The sequence below is a fragment of the Muscardinus avellanarius genome (genome assembly GCF_963383645.1).
Source record: "Muscardinus avellanarius genome assembly, chromosome: 7".
Classification (NCBI taxonomy): Eukaryota; Metazoa; Chordata; class Mammalia; order Rodentia; family Gliridae; genus Muscardinus; species Muscardinus avellanarius.
In genome coordinates, this window is record NC_137793.1 from 115,219,939 (window position 1) to 115,238,773 (window position 18,835).

An 18,835-nucleotide genomic window follows, 5' to 3' on the forward strand; every position below is an offset into this window, starting at 1 on the left:
AGATCAGTGTCTACAAAGGGAGGGTGGGGCATGATCCCAGGAAAAGCAAAAAAAAGCAAGAGGTTTTTTTTTTTGAACACAAAATAATATCTGATATTTCTATAAGGAGGATACTTTAAAAGACTTTTGTACAATCCAAGTGGTAGGTATAAGGAGTAGAGAGAGATTGAAGATGGACAGGATGTGATTTAACATTCAGAAAAAGTTGAGCGGTAACATTCACAGTTATAAGCAAACCATTATAACCAGATTAACTGTGCAAACACTAGCTAAATAAAACCCTGCTCTGTCCGGCCCTTTGAACTTTGCTGCCTGGCAAAGATTTCATTCTTTTGCTGTGTGTGCCTCCTCTCCACCGCCATTGCCAATGGTCTGAACAGTAGGACATCTAGTGTCCGCCTAGGACACAGCAGTAGGACACGAACACCCAGAGCTTGATGTTGTAAACTGCTAAGCACAAGGCAGGTTTGTCGAATGCCTTTCTTTCCTACCTCCACACGCAAACAAGTGAACACAAAAGAAGCCTGATCCATGGGCAGTTGATAGGCTGGGTAACAGGGATGGCTGCAGCAATTCACCTGACCTAAGTGGAATTTTCAAATAGGAATTTGACGTGTGTCTGTTCTTGGCGGTACCTTCTTAATGATTTATATGTGACTAAAAGTATTCTGTTGACATGGCATATTACACAGCAGAATATAGTTAACGTGATTACGAAGTGACAATGGAAATATGTTGTAGATTTGCTTCATGTTGGTTAGTTTGCTGAGCGTGATATTCTTGTCATATTTAGAGCAGGATTCATATGTAATCAATTACATGGATGAGACCCTCTGGGACCTCTGAGGGCAAAGCTATTTTCATAATACTAAGGGCTTATTTATAATTTTATTTGTTTTCTTTTTTTGTGTGTGTGGGTCTGGTTATGGAACCCAGGGGCATTTGGCCTCCAAGCTACAGCCTCTGCCCTATTTTTTATTCTTTATTTTGAAACCGGGTCTCACTGAGTTGCAGAGGGCCTCACTAAGTACCTGAGGCTGTCTGTGAACCAGGATCCTCTGGTCTCAGCCTCCCGAATGCTGGGATGACAAGCGTGCGCCACCACGCCCGGCTATTATTTATCATTTTAAACGTGTTGACATTTGCACTGATGGTGCAAAGGCAGTGATGGGTAAAACACAAGTGTCTTAGAATGATTTAAGGCCAAGGCACCACACTGTACAAGCAAGTGTGTGTTTGTCCGTTTGTTTGTTTGTTTGTTTTGGTGGTACTGGGGTTCCTGGAAACCCTTCTCCGGCTACACTCCCAGACCTATTTTATATTTTTACTTGGAAACAGGGTCTCTTAAGCCAGTGCAGCTGACTTTGAACCTGTGCAATCCTCCTGTCTTCACCTCCCAAGCGCGGGGATACAAGCGTGCGCCACCACGCCTGGCAGCAAGTGTGTTCTTAACCATCATGTACTTGCAGGGGGGAAGCTATGACCACTTAAGAGGAGCCTTGTGCCGGGCATGGTGGTGCATGCTTGTAATCCCAGCATTTGGGAGGCTGAGATGAGAGGATCACAGTTCGAGGACAGCCTCAGCTACTACTTAGTGAGGCTCTTTACAACTCAGTGAGACCCTGTTTCAAAATAAAGAAGAAAACATAGGTCTGGGGGTGTAGCTTGAAGGTAGAATGTCCCTGAGTTCCATCCTCAGTACCACACACACACAAAAAGAACAACCTTATGAACAGTAAAAACGATGACTTTTATTAACTTTTGACCCTTCAAGTCATTTTAATTCTCTTCTGAAAAAATGGGAAGGACAGAGAGCACGTTTGCTTCAGACAGTAGGTGTCCTTAGGAAATCACTGTGTTCTCCGGTCCTTTGCATTGGGAGTGCGACTGAAGGACCAAGGTGACGCCATGACAGGCTTCAGTTAAAGCTTTGAGTGGAGTAGGCCAGGTTCCCTAACAGCTACTACTTAGGCCCTTTGCAAGTCAGTGAGACCTTCAAAATAAAGAATAAAAAATAAGGCTGGGGGTGTAGTTCAGAGGTAGAATGTCCCTGGGTTCTATCCCTGGTACCACACACACACACACACACACACACACACACACACACACATACATACATACACTTTCCTTCCTTCTATTATATTAATTGAATATTTCTTAGAATTCCATCTTAATTTGTGTATGTGTGTGTGGTACTGGGGATGGAACCCAGGAGTATTCTACCTCCGAGCTATAGCCCCAGCCCAATTTTTAAATTTTTTATTTGGAAACAAGGTCTCACTGAGTTGCTGAGAGCCTCAGTAAGTAGCCTAGGCTGGCTTTGAACCTACACGATCCTCCTGTCTCAGTCTCCCAAGTCCTGGGATTAAAGCGTGCGCCACCATGCCCGGCTTCCACCTCAGCTTATGTATTGGCCTTTAGGTGTCTGTCTTCCTTCCCTCGCTCTTGTCTTTCTCCATTCCACCTCCTCTCCCTCTCCATTTCCCTTTCCCTCTCAGGCCTGAGTCAATCTGACTGTGAGCTCTGTAGGTACAGTGGCACGTCCTGGCGTCTTTGTTCATGACCAGAGGGTTGACACCTGAACCCTTAAGTTCAGCATTACTTTCTACATTGATAAGCATGTGCAGCAAAAATCCAGCCCTCTTATTTGGGCCACTGAGCCTGTGTCCAGCCTGTGTCTGGCCTGGATGCGCCCTCCGGCTCCACCCTTGTAAGGCCGGAATGGCCTGCTGCTTCTCTAAAGTGGCGTCTCGCAGGCACTCTGGCGTTGCACGCATGTGCATCCTTGGTGGCCCGAGCCTTTCACAGGTCCCTTCAAATGAACATGCAGATTTGACCCTTTTCATTTTGGGACTCATGGGGTTTTCTGGGTCAAGAGAGTAGTGAGCCATTTGCACAGATCATTGCAGACTGCTTATAGAAGGAGCATACTGTTATTTCTTGTTTGCAAATGTCTTATGTTCATATTTAAAGCGATAATAGCTGCATTTTTTCCAATCAGCAACTAAATGATTTCAGAAGCCTTAACTATTCCTCTATCCCTTATTCTTTTTGTCAGACCAGCTTGCCTATCACTATTACATCAGTAATCTTCTGAAAACACTGCTTTTATCGTATTATATCTCTGTTCAGTGTTCTCAGTTTCTTTCTTTCTCTCTCTCTCTCTCTCTCTCTCTCTCTCTCTCTCTCTCTCTCTCTCTCTCTCCTTTTTGTTTTTTGTACTAGAGATTGAACCCAGAGGGTGTTCTGTTTCTGAGTTACACCCCAGCCCTATTTTATTTCTTATTTTGAAGCAGGTTCTCTTTAAGTTGCTGAGGGAGGGCCTCACTAAATTGCTGAGGCTGACTTTGAACCTCAATAAGTTGAACCCAGGGGATGTTCTGTTTCCAAACCACACCCCAGCTCTATTTTATTTTTTATTTTGAAACAGGTTCTCTTTAAGTTGCTGAGGGAGGGCCTTACTAAATTGCTGAAGTTAGCTATAAAACTCTGATTCTTCTGTCTCTGCTTCCCAAATACTTTTTTTAAAAAAAAATAATCCTCAGGACCATTGTTGATATTCTTGAAGCATTTATCAAGGGAATTAAATGATTAATTGTAATGGTCAATATTTACAGATTTAGTTTCTAAAAACACAAAAATATGTTTTCTTTCTATAGACTAGAAGCAAAGTATGTTGATGCACAAAATCTGTACTTCTCAGAAACTAAAATGCTTTAGAAAGTTTGTGTTTTTACACCCATTTGTCCTTCATTTGCAGGACTGTTGGGAAAGATCCTGATGGCTATTCGAGATGCATCTTTTGAAATCTCAGCTCTTCAGATGGTAAGTAGTTTGCAATGAGCCATAGGTCTTGAGGATTTTTTTTTTTTGTGTGTGTGTGTGTGTGGTACTCGGATTCCTGGAAGCCCTTCTACCTCCAGGCTACTCTCCCAGACCTATTTTATATTTTTATTTGGAAACAGGGTCTCTTAAAGCCAGCGCGGCTGGCTTCGAACCTGCGCGATCCTCCTGTCTCCACCTCCCAAGCGTGGGGATTACAAGCGTGCGCCACCACGCCCGGCGTCTTGAGGATTTAAAAAAAAATAAACTTTAAAATGTTTTTTATTAAATGTTCTCTATGCACCCGTGAACTCAATGCATTAAAAATAAGGCACACACTGAACTCAGTAAGCTAATAATTAGAAAAAAGGTCTTAAAATGATTATACCGTATCATCTTTTACTGAGAAAAACTAATAAAGTGAGACACCTAATTTAAGCTTATAAGCTTATGCATTTCTTGGAACGTTGGTTGAAAATAATGTCCAAAAGTGGATTTAATCCTCATAAATGCAAATAGAATTAAAGTGAGGTGCTACAGTGCGTTTCCTGCGTTCTGGACTCCTAAGCAGGCAGAGTGCAGGGAGAGAATCAGGCAGGTGCTTCCCAGGGCTGGTGCCCCCCTCCCCAGGACCTTCAGACTTAGTCTTGAACTTCCAGCCTCTGTGTCCACAGGCAGCACTGGCCTCGAGCCCATGCTTGCTCAGAATTGCCCTGCTCACACATTCTTAGAAACTCTTAGCGAAGAAACAGCTCCTACTCAGCAGAGGGCTACCTTTGTGCTGTGCTCATTGGTGCATTTGACAAGAATTTAGGTGCCCAATTATTATAGGTACCAGATAAACAATTTAGTTTTTGAAGTATTTGAAGCCCAATAAGTTTGTGCTTTCTTAGTCATGAAATACCCCTTCTGGAGCTTAGACTTTTTTTTGTTTTGTTTTGTCTTTTTTTGTTTTTTTTGGTGGTACTGGGGATGAAACCCTTCTACCTTCAGGCTACAGTCCCAAACCTGTGCCTGGTTTAACATTTTAAAGTAAAGAGTATATCCAGGGCTTGAAAAATGGTGAGTGCCAAGTGTGGCTCATTTATTTTTTGTTTTGTTTTATCTCCAATCTAGTTTAATATGGATCGGGCTAATGTTGAAGAATTCTATGAGGTTTATAACGGAGTTGTGTCTGAGTATAAGGTAAGTACTGAAGCCAATGCAAAGCCTTGGTACTGAAAATGCTGTGTGTGTCTCAAATCTTGAAAATTTAAGTTTAATTTATCATGGAAAGAAACAATAACATTAACTAAATTATGTAAAATATATATACACACATTTTTGTTACCAGGGATTGAACTCCAGGGCATTCTACTGCCAAGCTACACCCCCAGTTTCATTTATTTATTTATTTTATTGGATCATTGCCTGATATTATTTTTTATTTTGAAGCAGAATCTCATGAAATTGCTTGAAGCCTCTTTAAGTTGCTGAGGCTGGCCTTGAACCTGTGATCCTCCTGTCCGACTTTCACATGCTGAGATTACAGCCTGCACCACCACACTCAGCTGAATTTAACATTCTTATAATGAAAAGTGATAAATTGGTATGGATATGGACATGTCATTTAGCTTTATTGAATCTTAATGTATACACATAGATCAAAACATCATATTAAGCCAGACGTGATGGCACATGCTTGTAATCCCAGTACTTGGGAGGCTGAGACAGGAAGATTGCGGGTTCGTGGCCAGCCTCAGCTACTAAGTGAGGCCCTTGTAAGAGGTGAGATCCTGTTTCAAAATAATAATAGGGCTGGAGGTGTCGCTTGGAGGTAGAATGCTCCTGGGTTCATGATCCTGGGTTCAATCCCCAGTACAAATAAAATAACACATCACATTATACCTCATGAGTATACACAATTATTTGTTAATACTTTTTTTTAAGTGTTCTTTCTGGTAACTGGCAGCTGATCATGCCCGATGACTGAGGGACTCCAGATAATGGAAGGGAAACCTCAGCCACGCTAGAATGGAAGGGTAGGAGAGGAAGACGGCTGAGGTTGATTAATGGAGGAGCTACATCCGAATAAGTGTACAAGTGTGAATGTAGCATGGTCCACCTGGACACTCAGTGTTGGGAGGGGGGAAGGGGAAGTTGGGGGAGAGGGCACCAAGCACAGTCTGAGTGTATGCCTTTTGCAATATGATCCACATAAGTAATAAATAAATAAAACATATTAACCCACAAAAAGAAAAATCCAACTTTAAGCTGGGCATAGTGACGCACTCCTGTAATCCCAGTACTTGGCAGGCTGAGACTGGAGGATTGCAGTTTCCAGGCCAGCCTCAGCAATTTAGTGAGGCCTTCAGCAATGTAATGAGATCTTATTTCAAAATATGATATAAAATATAATATAAAATAGGGCTGGTGGTATAGCTTGGAGAATGCCCTTGAGTTCAGTCCCCACCATCCCCAACAACCCCCTCACACACACTCCAACTTTAATGTTAGCTGTGTTGTACTTTAAATACTATATATGTGTTTTCTGGTTTTGTAGTATACATATCCTCTCAGAGCTTTTTATCTTGGGACTTAGAAGGTAAAGGTAAAGGTAAGAGCAGAGCTGGACGGATGTCTCGTTTCCCCGGGAAGCTAGTACTCTGGATGTTAAGAGCAGCGGAGATCTCAGTATTAGAGCAGTCACGACTATTGGTGTCCAGATCTTTTCCTCTGAATAATCTTCTCAGTAAGACATTTAATATGCTTACTATTTAAATCTTATAATAACAGCGAAAAGATGTACCAGAAAAAGGAAAATAGGGATTGTTTGAGAAAAAGAAAAACTGCAGAGAAATTAGCTTTGTGTGTAATTTCTCATAAGGTTAATGGCTATTTCCTCAGTTTAAAACAGACTATTTAGCTTAAAACAAATACATCAAATCATTATTGGTTTGTAGCAGTCTTTTAATGAGAAACTGCACTGGATATATAAACCAGAACTTATTGATATTCAGATGTTTTTATGAGATGTTGCTGTGCTTATATGATACAAAATTGTATTTAAACTATGAAAAACTGTCTCCTTGAAATATTTTCCCAAGCATGAAGATTGTTTTAGTATCAGTAATTTGTTGTTGAAGCACATGGTATCTTAAAACACTGTATAATCTTTAAGCTTTTACAGTTTTTAAAAGTCACATATGTACTTCCCTTTCCCTATTCTGAATTTAAGATATGTTGACATAGGGCCAAGAAATTATTCTTTTTAAATGTAGAGAACATAGGGTGTGGCAAGGTAGCAGTGATGTTGGCATTGTCACCAGATACTGTTTACAACTTAACCTCCCACTACTCTCATCAAACTAAAGATGCTTATACCAGGTTCACATCCTGAATCTTTCAGTTATTTGACCTTGAAGCTGTTCACCTTTGTCAAGCCCATCCACAAAATGAGAACAATGCAGTTAGCTACCTTATGAGTTTTTTGTGAGAATTAAATCAAGTAAATCCTGTGAAGCAGCCCCATCCATTGAAATAAATCTTTCTTCCTTCCTCTCTCTCTTTCTTTCTCTCTCTCTCTCTTTCTTCCCTCTTTCTTTCTTTCCTCTTTCTTTCTTTCTTTCTCTTTCTTTCTTTCTTTCTTTCTTTCTTTCTTTCTTTCTTTCTTTCTTTCTTTCTTTCTTTCTTTCTTTCTTTCTTGCATTTTTTGCGGTACCAGGGATGGAACCCAGGGGCATTCTACCTCTGAGCTACACCCCTAGCCCTATTTTTTAGTCTTTTTAATTTTGAAACAGGGTCTCACTGAGTTGCGAAGGGCCTCGCTAAGTAGTGAGGTTGTTCCTGAACCACGATCCCCAGGTCTCTGCCTCCCAAATGCTGGGATTACAAGCGTGTCCCACCACGCCCGGCCTTATGAGCAGTTTGTATTACTTGTCTTCAGTGTAATGGTATGAGATGGAGCCAAGAGTTCTTGTTCTTAGCTAATTTTAGAAAGAAAAAAAAAAAAGCCAGAACTATTCTGTTGTAAGCTTAAGCAATTTGTATTATTACAAAGGTAGAAAGAAGGGACAGAAATTATTAAAGCACTACCTCAGAGAGAGACATAGTAGAGTGCCTTGAAGGTAAGGTACTGGAGTTTTTTTAATATAGAACCATTTTATAAACATTTATTATCTTCCATCTTAGCTTAACCAGTAGTCTTTCTGACCCAACATAGGTGTGGATACGCCCATTAACCCACGGGCAATCCTTTTGATATGATTATGAGGAGTCACTATCTTGCAATCTCTTTAATCTTTCCATTTGCTCCTGACCTAATACAGGTGTAGGCTGCCCTTGTATCTGGTATAAGCCCAAGTCTTTGTTAAGACCAAAATGTGTTAACTCGATTAACAAAGTCGGGAATCCCATGCTATCTGCCCTCCTTGAAGGAAGGCCTGTACCATCCTCCCACCATATTCTGGGGGAGTTTTAGCCTCTTTGCTAGAAGTTATTTATTATGTAAACTTGTCTTTAAAATAGAAGGTCCTGGGCTGCAACTCTTATGTATTCTTGCTCATCTCTTTGGTGCAGGGAACTCTGCAGGGTAGCAGCTGCTTTCCTTCCCTGCCTGACTGCCTGTGCAGCACCAAAGCTATTTTCCAGTACATTTTAAAATCAGTACCACAGCCATTTACCAATATCGGTACATTCAGCACCACTGCTGCTCCACAGTGTCTTACCTAAGTATGCCATCCAGTGGATTTTTCAATACACACATCTTTGGTATTGTACCAGTATTGGGAATGGCTCAGGAAGATCTGAGAAAGCTCTGATTATTAATAGAGATATTTCAGAAATAATTGTGTCAAAATGGTAGACCTAGAGAGAGAAAGGCTTGGCTTGGTCAGGAAGCAAACAGCTATTAAAATTTAGACTGACTTAGCTAAAAGTAATTAGCAAGTCAATAGAAGAGGGGAGCTAGGGCTTCCTCTGTCTAAAGACAGATCTACATAATAATCTAGCTGGGATAGACCTTCAGACCTTCACGAAAGGAGACACCTGCCACACCTTGCTGGGGGAGGTACCTTACAGGGATGTTTACCATGTCAGAATTATGTAAACAAGATGGAGGTCATGGGTATACAAAAAGTCTGGCCACGTGTGTCCCTTTGGTGTATTCTCTTGAATCACCCCCCCCATGCCATTTCTGAATGGCATGGGGCTTTAACTGTCTTCTGTATTTCTTTTTAATAAACTTCTTTAAATCTTTGGCAAGAGTCTGAGCTAACGTGTTTTTACCCTTAGCTCAAGACAAGAACCCGCGTTTTTTCTGTTTTTTGGGTTTTGTTGTTTTGAGGGAAATTGTGTCCCAGACCCTAACAGGGGTCCCCGGGACAGTTTCCCCACACCTATAACATTCCCACACCGTAACATGTTTCACCGTAACATATTTCACTCATAAACCTCAAGAGATATCATCTCTAGGCCTTCCATTTGAGCCATCTTAATCTCTTTAATTTTTATCCTCAGCATAGTTTCCAGATTTCATATTTTCCTTTATAATTTGAGCATGGGGAGCTTATTTCTAAGAACTGTCCTAACATTCGTGTGTTAATCACCGCATTCCCATCGTTGCTGGGTCTGTATTTGTTTATTGAACTTTTTCCTGGGGATGGTTCAGACTTCCTATTTTGAATATCTGGTAATTGTGGTTTTTTAATAGGTGTTGGAGGTTGAGAAAATTGTAATGCTACATGGTGAAGACTGTTCTATTTCTTTAGAGTGTTGGACTATGTTCTGGCATCTAAATAAGTTACTTGGACCAGTTGGACCTTTTTGAGGCTCGCTTGTAGGCTTGCAGGACGGCTATAGAATATCTCATATCTTCAGAGTAATTCAGGCCAGCTACTATGGGGCAGTGGTTATGTGCTGACCTTACTGAACTTCAGTCTTTGTGTCTTGGATGCAGGATAATGTTGGGCTATACTATGCTGTCTCTACCTGTTCTGTGTCTATCCCTCTTGTCTAAAAACTTCTCATGGGTAATGAGATATGGCAGTAATCTAGGTAACTTCATTGGTTCCCGTCTCTGGTAATGCCTGTCATCTGAAACCATGGTCGCATATATTTTGTCTGGTTTTTAGACGTTTAATATGGGAGAATAGATCTGTTCTTGTTGAATGCAGAATACATTATGATTTTTAAAAGTTTATTCAGTACAAATATTTTTTATTTATGTTTAAGATTCTTAATTTAACAGCACTGTATTCAGGCGTCAGGGAGACAGAGAAATAGACATATAGACAAACCTTTGAAAGGAAGATATGCTAGAAGATAACTTCAAATAACAAAAGTGTCAGGTTGGAACATATCACATTAAACTTGGAGGAATGGAGAAGAAGGAACACATCTAAAATGATTTTTGAGCCGGGTGTGGTGACACAAGCTTGTAATCCTAGCATTCCGGAGGCTGAGACCGGAGGATCGCAGTTCGCAGACAGCCTCAGATACTGAGTGAGGCCCTCTACAACTTAGTGAGACCCTGTTTCAAAATAAAGAAGAAAAAATAGGGCAGGGGGTAGAGCTCAGAGGTCAAATGCCCCTGGGTTGCATCCCCAACCTCCCCCCCCAATAAATAAAATAAAATAAAATAAAATTATTTTTGTGGGAAAAATAGGTAACTTGGGAACTGTGGTTATATAGGACATAGGAAAGAAGTCAACAGTATCTTCAACACTTTGAGATTAATGAGATAATGACACACTTCAAAAATGAGCAGCAAAATATTACTAAATTATTGATTATATTCTTTTGTATTAAATATTGTAGGAGATGGTGACAGAAATGTATTCCGGCCCTTGTGTAGCAATGGAGATTCAACAGAATAATCCTGAGAAGACATTTCGAGAATTCTGTGGACCTACTGATCCTGTAAGTCTTTGTTTAGACTATTAGTCTAGTTTTTGTTATCTACTAACCAGATGTGTCTGTCTCTCTCTCTCTCTCTCAAATATTTGAACAGTTTGGATACTTTTGTTCTTTCAAGATAACATAAAAGATAATATGTTAAAACTTTTACTCAAAGTAGTGTTTTGTATAATTTATTTTTATGTAATATCCCAAGAAAAAAATCATTTCTATTGCAGTTGTGGCAATATAAAAAGTGGAAACTTTTTATTTTTTATTTATTTTTGACCAATAAGAATTAATATTTTAATAAAACTATAATATTTAGAATATATACAAGGTGTGGAAACTTTTTAAATTTCCTTCTTGCTGAATGGTACAGGTAAGCAAATTTTGCAAGCCTTATGATAAAAATTAAGGCATTATCCTTTGACATAAGGATACAAATAAAGCTGTAAGTGTGAAGGATATCTCTGTGGTATTGTACAGATACATAAGCCATATGAGTAGTGGAATTCCTCGTGGTAGGAGAGAGCAATGCCCAGTTGTCGGTGGGCAAACAGTAGGCACATACACGTCTTTTAAGGTGTTTAGACTTACCATGTGTGTACCTGTGAACATACACTGTTAACCTGGACACTTGGTACCGGGAGGGAGGGGGACGGGATGGGGGCACCAGTGCCGTGTGAGTGCATGTCATCGTCCACATGTCTGCATTACGGAGACTAAAATGCAACAATAAAAAGCAAAGTGCTTAGACTTCGGAGTAACATAATAGTGCAGGTGAAATCCAAATATTGAAGTATTATATAGCGCCGGAGCAGTTAAGACGACCTCGAGATCGCCAAGAGCACGTGTCAGAGGAAGAGGGACTTGAGCATGGATCGGAAAGACCAGTCAAGGAACAGAGGGAATAGTGAGGGCTCTAATGCATGGAGAAGAAAGCAGTGAAGGGATTTGCACATTTTCTATGGCACATAGCAAGACTATGTCCCTGGCTTTAGTGGGAGATGCATACCTGGAAATATATTGCATACCTGGAAATATAAGCACAAGGAAATGTATTTTCTTAAATAGAGGAGAGAAGGTAGAGAATGCTTGTAGATGAGTGTGGGATAGATTGCCTTCAGAAGCTGAAATACATAAATATAATTAGTGCTTGGAAGACTGCGGGAATCATAATGGTCCTGCAGTTAATATTTGATAAATAAGTGAAGAAGCTGGCTGTGTTCTTATTTATGTCTTGTGTTCGGTGCTAACTCATTATTTGAAGGTATTTTACCTACCCAAATGGCTTCTGCTTTTTTTCTTGTTCTTTCCTAAGCTTTGAAGCTATGATATGAATGGATTCAGATCACTTTGTGATGTTGCAGGTTTACATCATTTGTCATTGATGCCTGTGCTATTGGCAGATTCTTTCTCTTTTTGGTCTTGTAGCTGGAGGGCAACACTCCTGGCTTAGGAACAAAATATTTTCCAATGTCTTTAGAAATGGTGTCCAGAGAGGACAGTGGTTCACAAGAGGATTTATTGGCAGCGGGGTAGGATGGTGGGTAATATACATTAAGTTTCTGTTTTACTATCTAAACATAAGAAAGACCTTAAGTTCTAATAAAATATAATGCATGAGCTGATCAGAGCACATTTAAATGTAATCTGTTAAAATATATACATATTTTGATGTGTTTACATAGTTTACTAATATAGATACTTGAAAAAATTCAGAGACCAATGGCATAGAATGGAAAAAATACCACAAGTCTTTCTAATTAGAGACCCATTCACGCAGCACACCGTTACCTACAGAAAATAAATCCACCTGGGCAGCAGCTCCTCCAGATCTGCCTGGAAATGCTGTGATCGCACCTGCTGGGGAATTTTGCTGCTGAGTAGGTTGCCTGTTTTTCAGCTGAGCCATTAGATAACTCAGAGTCACCAAAACAGTAGTATATTGTCTGGAAAACTTGCACAGAATCCATTTGCTCCTGGACTGGTTGCTCTGTCAAGCCAAGATAATCTAACACAGTGGACTGGGCAGGTTTGTGTTACTATAATGAAGTCCCTGAGGCAATTAAGTTATGAGTTTGTCTAGTTCACAGTTGTGGAGGTTTCAGCCCAGGATCAGGTGGCCCATTGCTTTGGGTTTCTGGGGAGGGCGCCAGATGGCCATGGTGGGAATGGATGACAGAGAAAACAGATTACATCATAAGCCCGAATGCGGAGGGCACAGGATAGGCCCAGGTCCTACAGTCCTAGAGGGCCAGACTCCCATGATCTATGGACCGGCCACTGGGCCTTGCCTCCTTTTTATGTTTTTGGGCTGGGGATTGAACTCAGGGACACATTCTACCTCTGAACTGCATGCCCCATTGCTTTTTATTTTTTATTTTGAAGTTGGATCTTGCTAAGTTGCTAAGGTCCTCCCTAAGTTTCTGAAGCTGGTCCTGAACCTGCAATCCACCTGTCTAAGCCTCCCGAGTACTAGGATCACAGATGCTCGACACCGCGCCCGGCTGAGCCTCCCCTCTTGAGGGCCATGCTGTCTCCCAACGCTCTCGCCGCTCTGGAGACCAAGCCTTTAATCTGTGGCCCTTTGGACGAAATTACCCAAATTCAAACTGTGGCACATAAGTATACTTTTTTGTACACAAAAGGTGGCTCTATAAATTTTAATAAAAATTGTCATTCATTGATTGTGAAAGTGACATTTTATATGTTACTGTGTTCAAGTCTTGCATATGCTACCACTCATCCGCTGAGCTGCACTCAGTCCAGTCTTGCTCATTTTGTAAGTTTTTTGGGGGAAGTAATATCAACATTTTAGTTAGGTGATCATATTTGTCTGGGCTCATAGTTTCCTACCGATTTGTTCAATTGTCTCTTATCCCGGTGCTTGACTTGGTTCAGGTTGACTCGTGGGAGCACTTTAGCTTCTCTGTGTCCTAGGGGCATGTCACCACTACTTGGCACAGTAAGACATTCCAGGATCAGCTGTACCTTCCGTGCCCCAACCAGGGCTTGTCATTTCATTTCTTATCATGGAGAATGGTGTTTAGAGGTCTGGGAACAAGGTGTGTGTTCATTACCATTTGGTTAAGCAGAGATAAAGAACATGTGCATATCCAGATGTGGTGCTCGTGTGGGATTTTAGTACTTGGGAGGCCGAAACATGAGGATCACAACTTTGTGGCCAAAGATACATTTTTTTAAAAATAGACTTTTATTGGTGCATTATAGTCTCACATCATAACGTAGTCCAGAGCGATGGGGCCTACATGCATTTGGTCAGCTTCCCCAAGCCTGGCGCCTCCCCACTCCTTCCCTTTCCCCATGCATGATACTGAAATTGGCAATTTCACATGCATACGTAACATCAGTGGAAGCGTTGAACTCTGTTCCGTCTGGATTCATCTTGATTTTTTATGATTCAAAATTTCAAGCCGGGCGTGGTGGCGCACGCTTGTAATCCCCGCGCTTGGGAGGCAGAGACAGGAGGATCGCGCAGGTTCGAAGCCAGCCGCACGTGCTGGCTTAGGAGACCCTGTTTCCAAAAATGAAAATGTAAAAAATAGGTCTGGGAGTGTAGCCCGGAGGTAGAAGGGCTCCAGGAACCCCAGTACCACCAAAAAAAAAAAAAAAAAAAAAAAACAAAAAAAAAAAAAAAAAAAATTTCAAGAATATAATTTTTTAAAACGTAACTATGCAACGCGAGAAACCTATTTCTCATGCCATCAGAGCACTTGGGAATGCAGTTCCTCTGCTGGGTTAGTCTCTGGCTTCTCAAACATGCCTTTTCTCTGCCATGATAGCACCAACAGAGATTTTTTAGGTGAGAGTGGTACCATTGTAGACACCAACCTCCAAAGATTCGTTCTGTGACACCCTAGTTCACTTAAATAGCCTATCACACCAGGTGTGGTGGTGCACACCTGTAATCCTGGTATGGAGGAGGCCGAAGCAGGAGAACTGCAGGTTGAAGGCCAGCCTCGACCAGTTAGCCAGCCTCTCAGCAACTGAGCAAGACCTTTTCAAAATTAAAACTTAAGACGGCTGGGGGTCTAGCTCAGAGATAGGATGCCCCTGGGTTCAATCCCCAGCACCAAGGGTAAATAAATAAATAAATAAATAACCCAGCCTGGCACTGCCACCTGTGGAATTGTAACCCTTGCTGTGTTTGCGATCGGGTGCTTTTCTCCTTCCCCTCCTGGTTTTGTGGGTTTTGTTGGGCAATGCTGGCTTCTCTGGCTTGGGCGTCCTCCGTGGCTGGAGATGGTGCCCTCTCTTCCCCCACTCAGACGTCTTCCTTCTTGCCTTTCTTCAGTATGCACCACCTTGGACCCTGCAGGCACTGGCAGCTCTTTTTCCCATAGTGTACCTTTTATTTATTGACTCTGTTTTTAATTTTTTGTTTTGCAGTACTAGGGATGGAACCCAGAGACATTCTACCTCCGAGTTACACCCCCTGCCCTATTTATTATTCTTTATTTTGAAACAGGGTCGCACTGAGTTGCAAAGGCCTTCACTAAGTAGCTGAAGCTGTCTGAGAACCATGATCCTTGCCGGGGTTCAGCCTTGGCCAGTCCAGGGGTCTTGAAGGAGGCGTAGGGTGGGCGAAATTGAAGAATGAGAGACGCTGTACTTAGTAGCAGGGGGAAGGCATCTCTGCCTGTGCCCTAGAATATACTTTATTTATACATGAATCTGACAGATTACAGCAAGCCACATCATACATATTTTGCTTTTCATTTAGTTTTTCAAAACCACATTACACATATATTGTTTTTCATTTAGTTTTTCATTAACCTGAATTCCACATAGCAGGCACACCTCAAAGCCATCTGTTTGTCCTGTTTTTTGTTTCTTATATGCTTTTACACAGAAATATTTGGTATTAACAACTTTTGGCAAGACATATCCTTAATACACCTGGACACAAACAACTTTTAGCAATACATGTTTTCAGTATATCTAGGTACATTTTGCACTTTATCTGGAACAATTCAAACTGCCTCAATGAACTCATATCCCAATACCATGATTGAAAAAACCACCCGAAATTATCCAGATTAACGTCATACAAATCATTCTGGTTACCTAGCCACAAAGATCAATTTTATTCTAATTATTAACCTAACTAACAATGGAGCTCTGCAAAGCACATTCAAACCTAAAGGTAAACGAAAGTACAGAAAACAAGGGGCTTTTCCATTAAAAGGAACACAAAGATTTTAAAAGGTCTTTAAGGGGCACAAAACACTTTACTTTTATATTTTATATTTTAAAATGTTAAATGTACAATTTATTTTCTTAAATTCTTATGATCTTTAGTCAAAAACACCAGAAAGGGGAGGCTCTGCCTAGCCAATTTCTCCATCACACATAATAAACTTTAACTAAACTTATCCTTAACTATTAAATGCTAAACTTACTACTTCTCCTAAAATTAGCTGCTAATTTTATCTCTTATTTTTGATTACTAGGTATTCTATTAACTTATTTTGACCCAACTTATTCATTTTTATCAAATTGATACCAAACTTATTCATTTCTTTAAGATACAATGCCTACATCTAATTTCCTATAATACCTATTAAGTTGTTTATCAAGAGAACTCTGCTTTGCTTTAGTGAGCAGGCACCGAGGAGGTCCCTGCCTGCTCAACCCTCTGTAGGAATGGCAGAGTCCTGAAATCAGACCATTTTCCAGCAATATTAACTCTGTGTTTCCCATACACTCCTGTACAGGAAAGTGGAGGATGGTTGGAGGTGGAAAAGTATTCTGATTAGCGCTAGCCCCCCGAGGGGGATACCACAGTCGACCCCCTAACTTAGAAGCAACATATGGAGGGCCTTGCACAGTAGGTATATATATTTGCCTAAAGTTAGCTTTTCCTTTCATGGCTAAAACCTTAAGTGAGTTAGGTGTTATAAGCAGAGGAGCAAGGAGCCCTTTCCTGTGTAGCTTCTTGAAAGTTCTCCCATAGCCATATTCTTCTTAATGCTATTCACAGCACAAATCTTAGGGCATTTTCCAATCATATTCACACCAATTTTCAGATTATCACAAAACATCAATCCTCAATCAAAGCAATATTCAAATTCCATTAATATTATCATTATTATAACTAACATCAAGAGGGATAATGGCATCAGTTTTGCCAGAGTCTTCCAGCCCTGCGGAATTCTCTTCCCAGCTGTGACCCTGTCATACAGCAGGCATGGCGCCGCCTCCGCCAGATCCTCCTGTCTCAGCCTCCTGAATGCTGGATTATAAGCGCGAGCCACCACGCCTGGCTATTTGTCTCTAGTTTTTAAATTGCGGCCTTTTGCTGCTTTTTCTGCCCCTATTCTCTCACTCAGCCTCTTGCCGCCTGCTTGCCAGTTGTTTACCTGAGTGATTCTCACAGGAATCCACCAGCTCACCTTTCTTGCTCTGTTCCTCTTTCTCTCTCTCTCTCTCTCTCTCTCTCCCTCTCCCTCTCCCTCTCCCTCTCCCTCTCCCTCTCCCTCTCTCTCTCGTCCTGGGGACTGAACCCAAGGACATTCTTTCTCTGAAATATACCCCCAGTACTATTTTACTATTTTATTTTTTACCTCTGAAACAGGATCTCACCATGTTGTCAAGGCGTTCCTCGAGCTTGCGATCCTCCTGTCTTAGCCTTCCAGGTACTGGGATTATAGGCATGGGTAGCCATGCCTGGCTTTCTTTTTGTTGAAAAAAAAAATCCTTTCTTATAATTCTTTTATCTGTCCTCACCTGCATTAACTTTTTTTTTTTATTATTTTTATACTGGGGTTCCTGGAAGCCCTTCTACCTCTGGGCTACACTCCCAGGCCTACTTTATACATTTTATTTGGAAACAGGGTCTCTTAAGCCAGTGTGGCTGGCGTCGAACCTGTGCGATCCTCCTGTCTCTGCCTCCCAAGTGCGGGGATTACAAGCGTGCGCCACCATGCCTGGCTGCATTAACTTTTTTTAACCCATTGGTAGAGTTTCCTTTAAGGTCTCTTAGCATTCTACTTTGTTTTTCTCTTTCAATTTTCTTCTTACTCATAGAGACGCCCCTCATTCTTTTTTTTTTTTTTTGTGGTACTGGGGTTCCTGGAAGCCCTTCTACCTCTGGGCTACACTCCCAGACCTATTATATATACATATATATATATATATCTTCACAGTAACCAGCTGCAGCTACGCATGTCCCTGTCAGGGCGCTGGGAGGAGGCACAGCTGCCAGCTGCTGCAGCGGCACTTCCTGGGAGGCCATGGCGACAAGCGCCTGGCTTTATCTCCCAGCCCACGTGGGCTGCTGCTCAGGCTTCGACGTCGGCCTCGGTGGCATTGCTGAAGACAGCGGGCTTTGTGGGAGATGAAGGAGAATATTTTAAACCTGTGAAGACCATGGGAAACGCCCGTTCTGGAACAGGACATAGCCTGTCCCTTTTCAAGTCTACCCGTAGGTAAAAGCCAGGGACACTGGCGCCAGGTGTGAGTCCAGGATCAGTTACTGTTGACGTGACCAGTCCCGACCCTTAGTAAGACATTGTAGTTATATCTGGGGAGACAAGCCTTCCACTCGCAAGGCCAAAGGGGAGGGCTTTGGGGGCCTTTGAATGTGGCACCTCTCAACTTTGTCTGTTCAGTGACACTAGATAACAACAATAGGACAACAATCCTTGCTTCTGTGTATCTACATAGATCCTTTGCACTGAATTCTAACATATTAAAAATGTAATAAACTCAGATCTATGTAATTTAGAATTTGGCTCTATTATAAATAAAATCCTTACTTTACAAGAGAATTTCTTTCAGAAGTACTTTGAAAAGTAGTCTTTCTGTATTTGAAATAAAACACGACGTAGCACTTTAATGGAAGGGTGAGGTCCTCGGGTGGGGGGGTCTGTCCTCATTCAGAGGCCAAGGCGTTGCAGAAGACATCCCTTGTGTCTGTCCAGGCTCCTGCTCCATGACCTGCAGGCACTCTGCTGCTTGGTCAGCATGCTGCCTTCAAGTAACCATAGCTAAGTTGTTTAGACCAAATAGTTTCTCTCGGTGCAGTGACGCCACCCAGGTTGTGTGTGTAAAGTGTGTAAGACTGTTAGTGTAAACACATGCAGGGAGCACTGAGCTTGTTTTATAGCCC

At 41.5% G+C, this 18,835-nt stretch overlaps 1 protein-coding gene across 1 annotated transcript in view; it reads left to right on the plus strand.

Annotated features, from left to right (window-relative positions):
- The window catches only part of NME7 (NME/NM23 family member 7), a gene marked incomplete at both ends in the record, with an annotated part of 113,192 nt that overhangs the window by 53,490 nt on the left and 40,867 nt on the right, over nt 1-18,835 (plus strand). Inside the window, 3 exons of the mRNA XM_080698796.1 lie at nt 3,761-3,825; nt 4,939-5,007; nt 10,618-10,719. Coding sequence (XP_080554922.1) covers nt 3,761-3,825; nt 4,939-5,007; nt 10,618-10,719 — 236 coding nt within the window. The remainder of the gene's footprint in view (nt 1-3,760; nt 3,826-4,938; nt 5,008-10,617; nt 10,720-18,835) is intronic.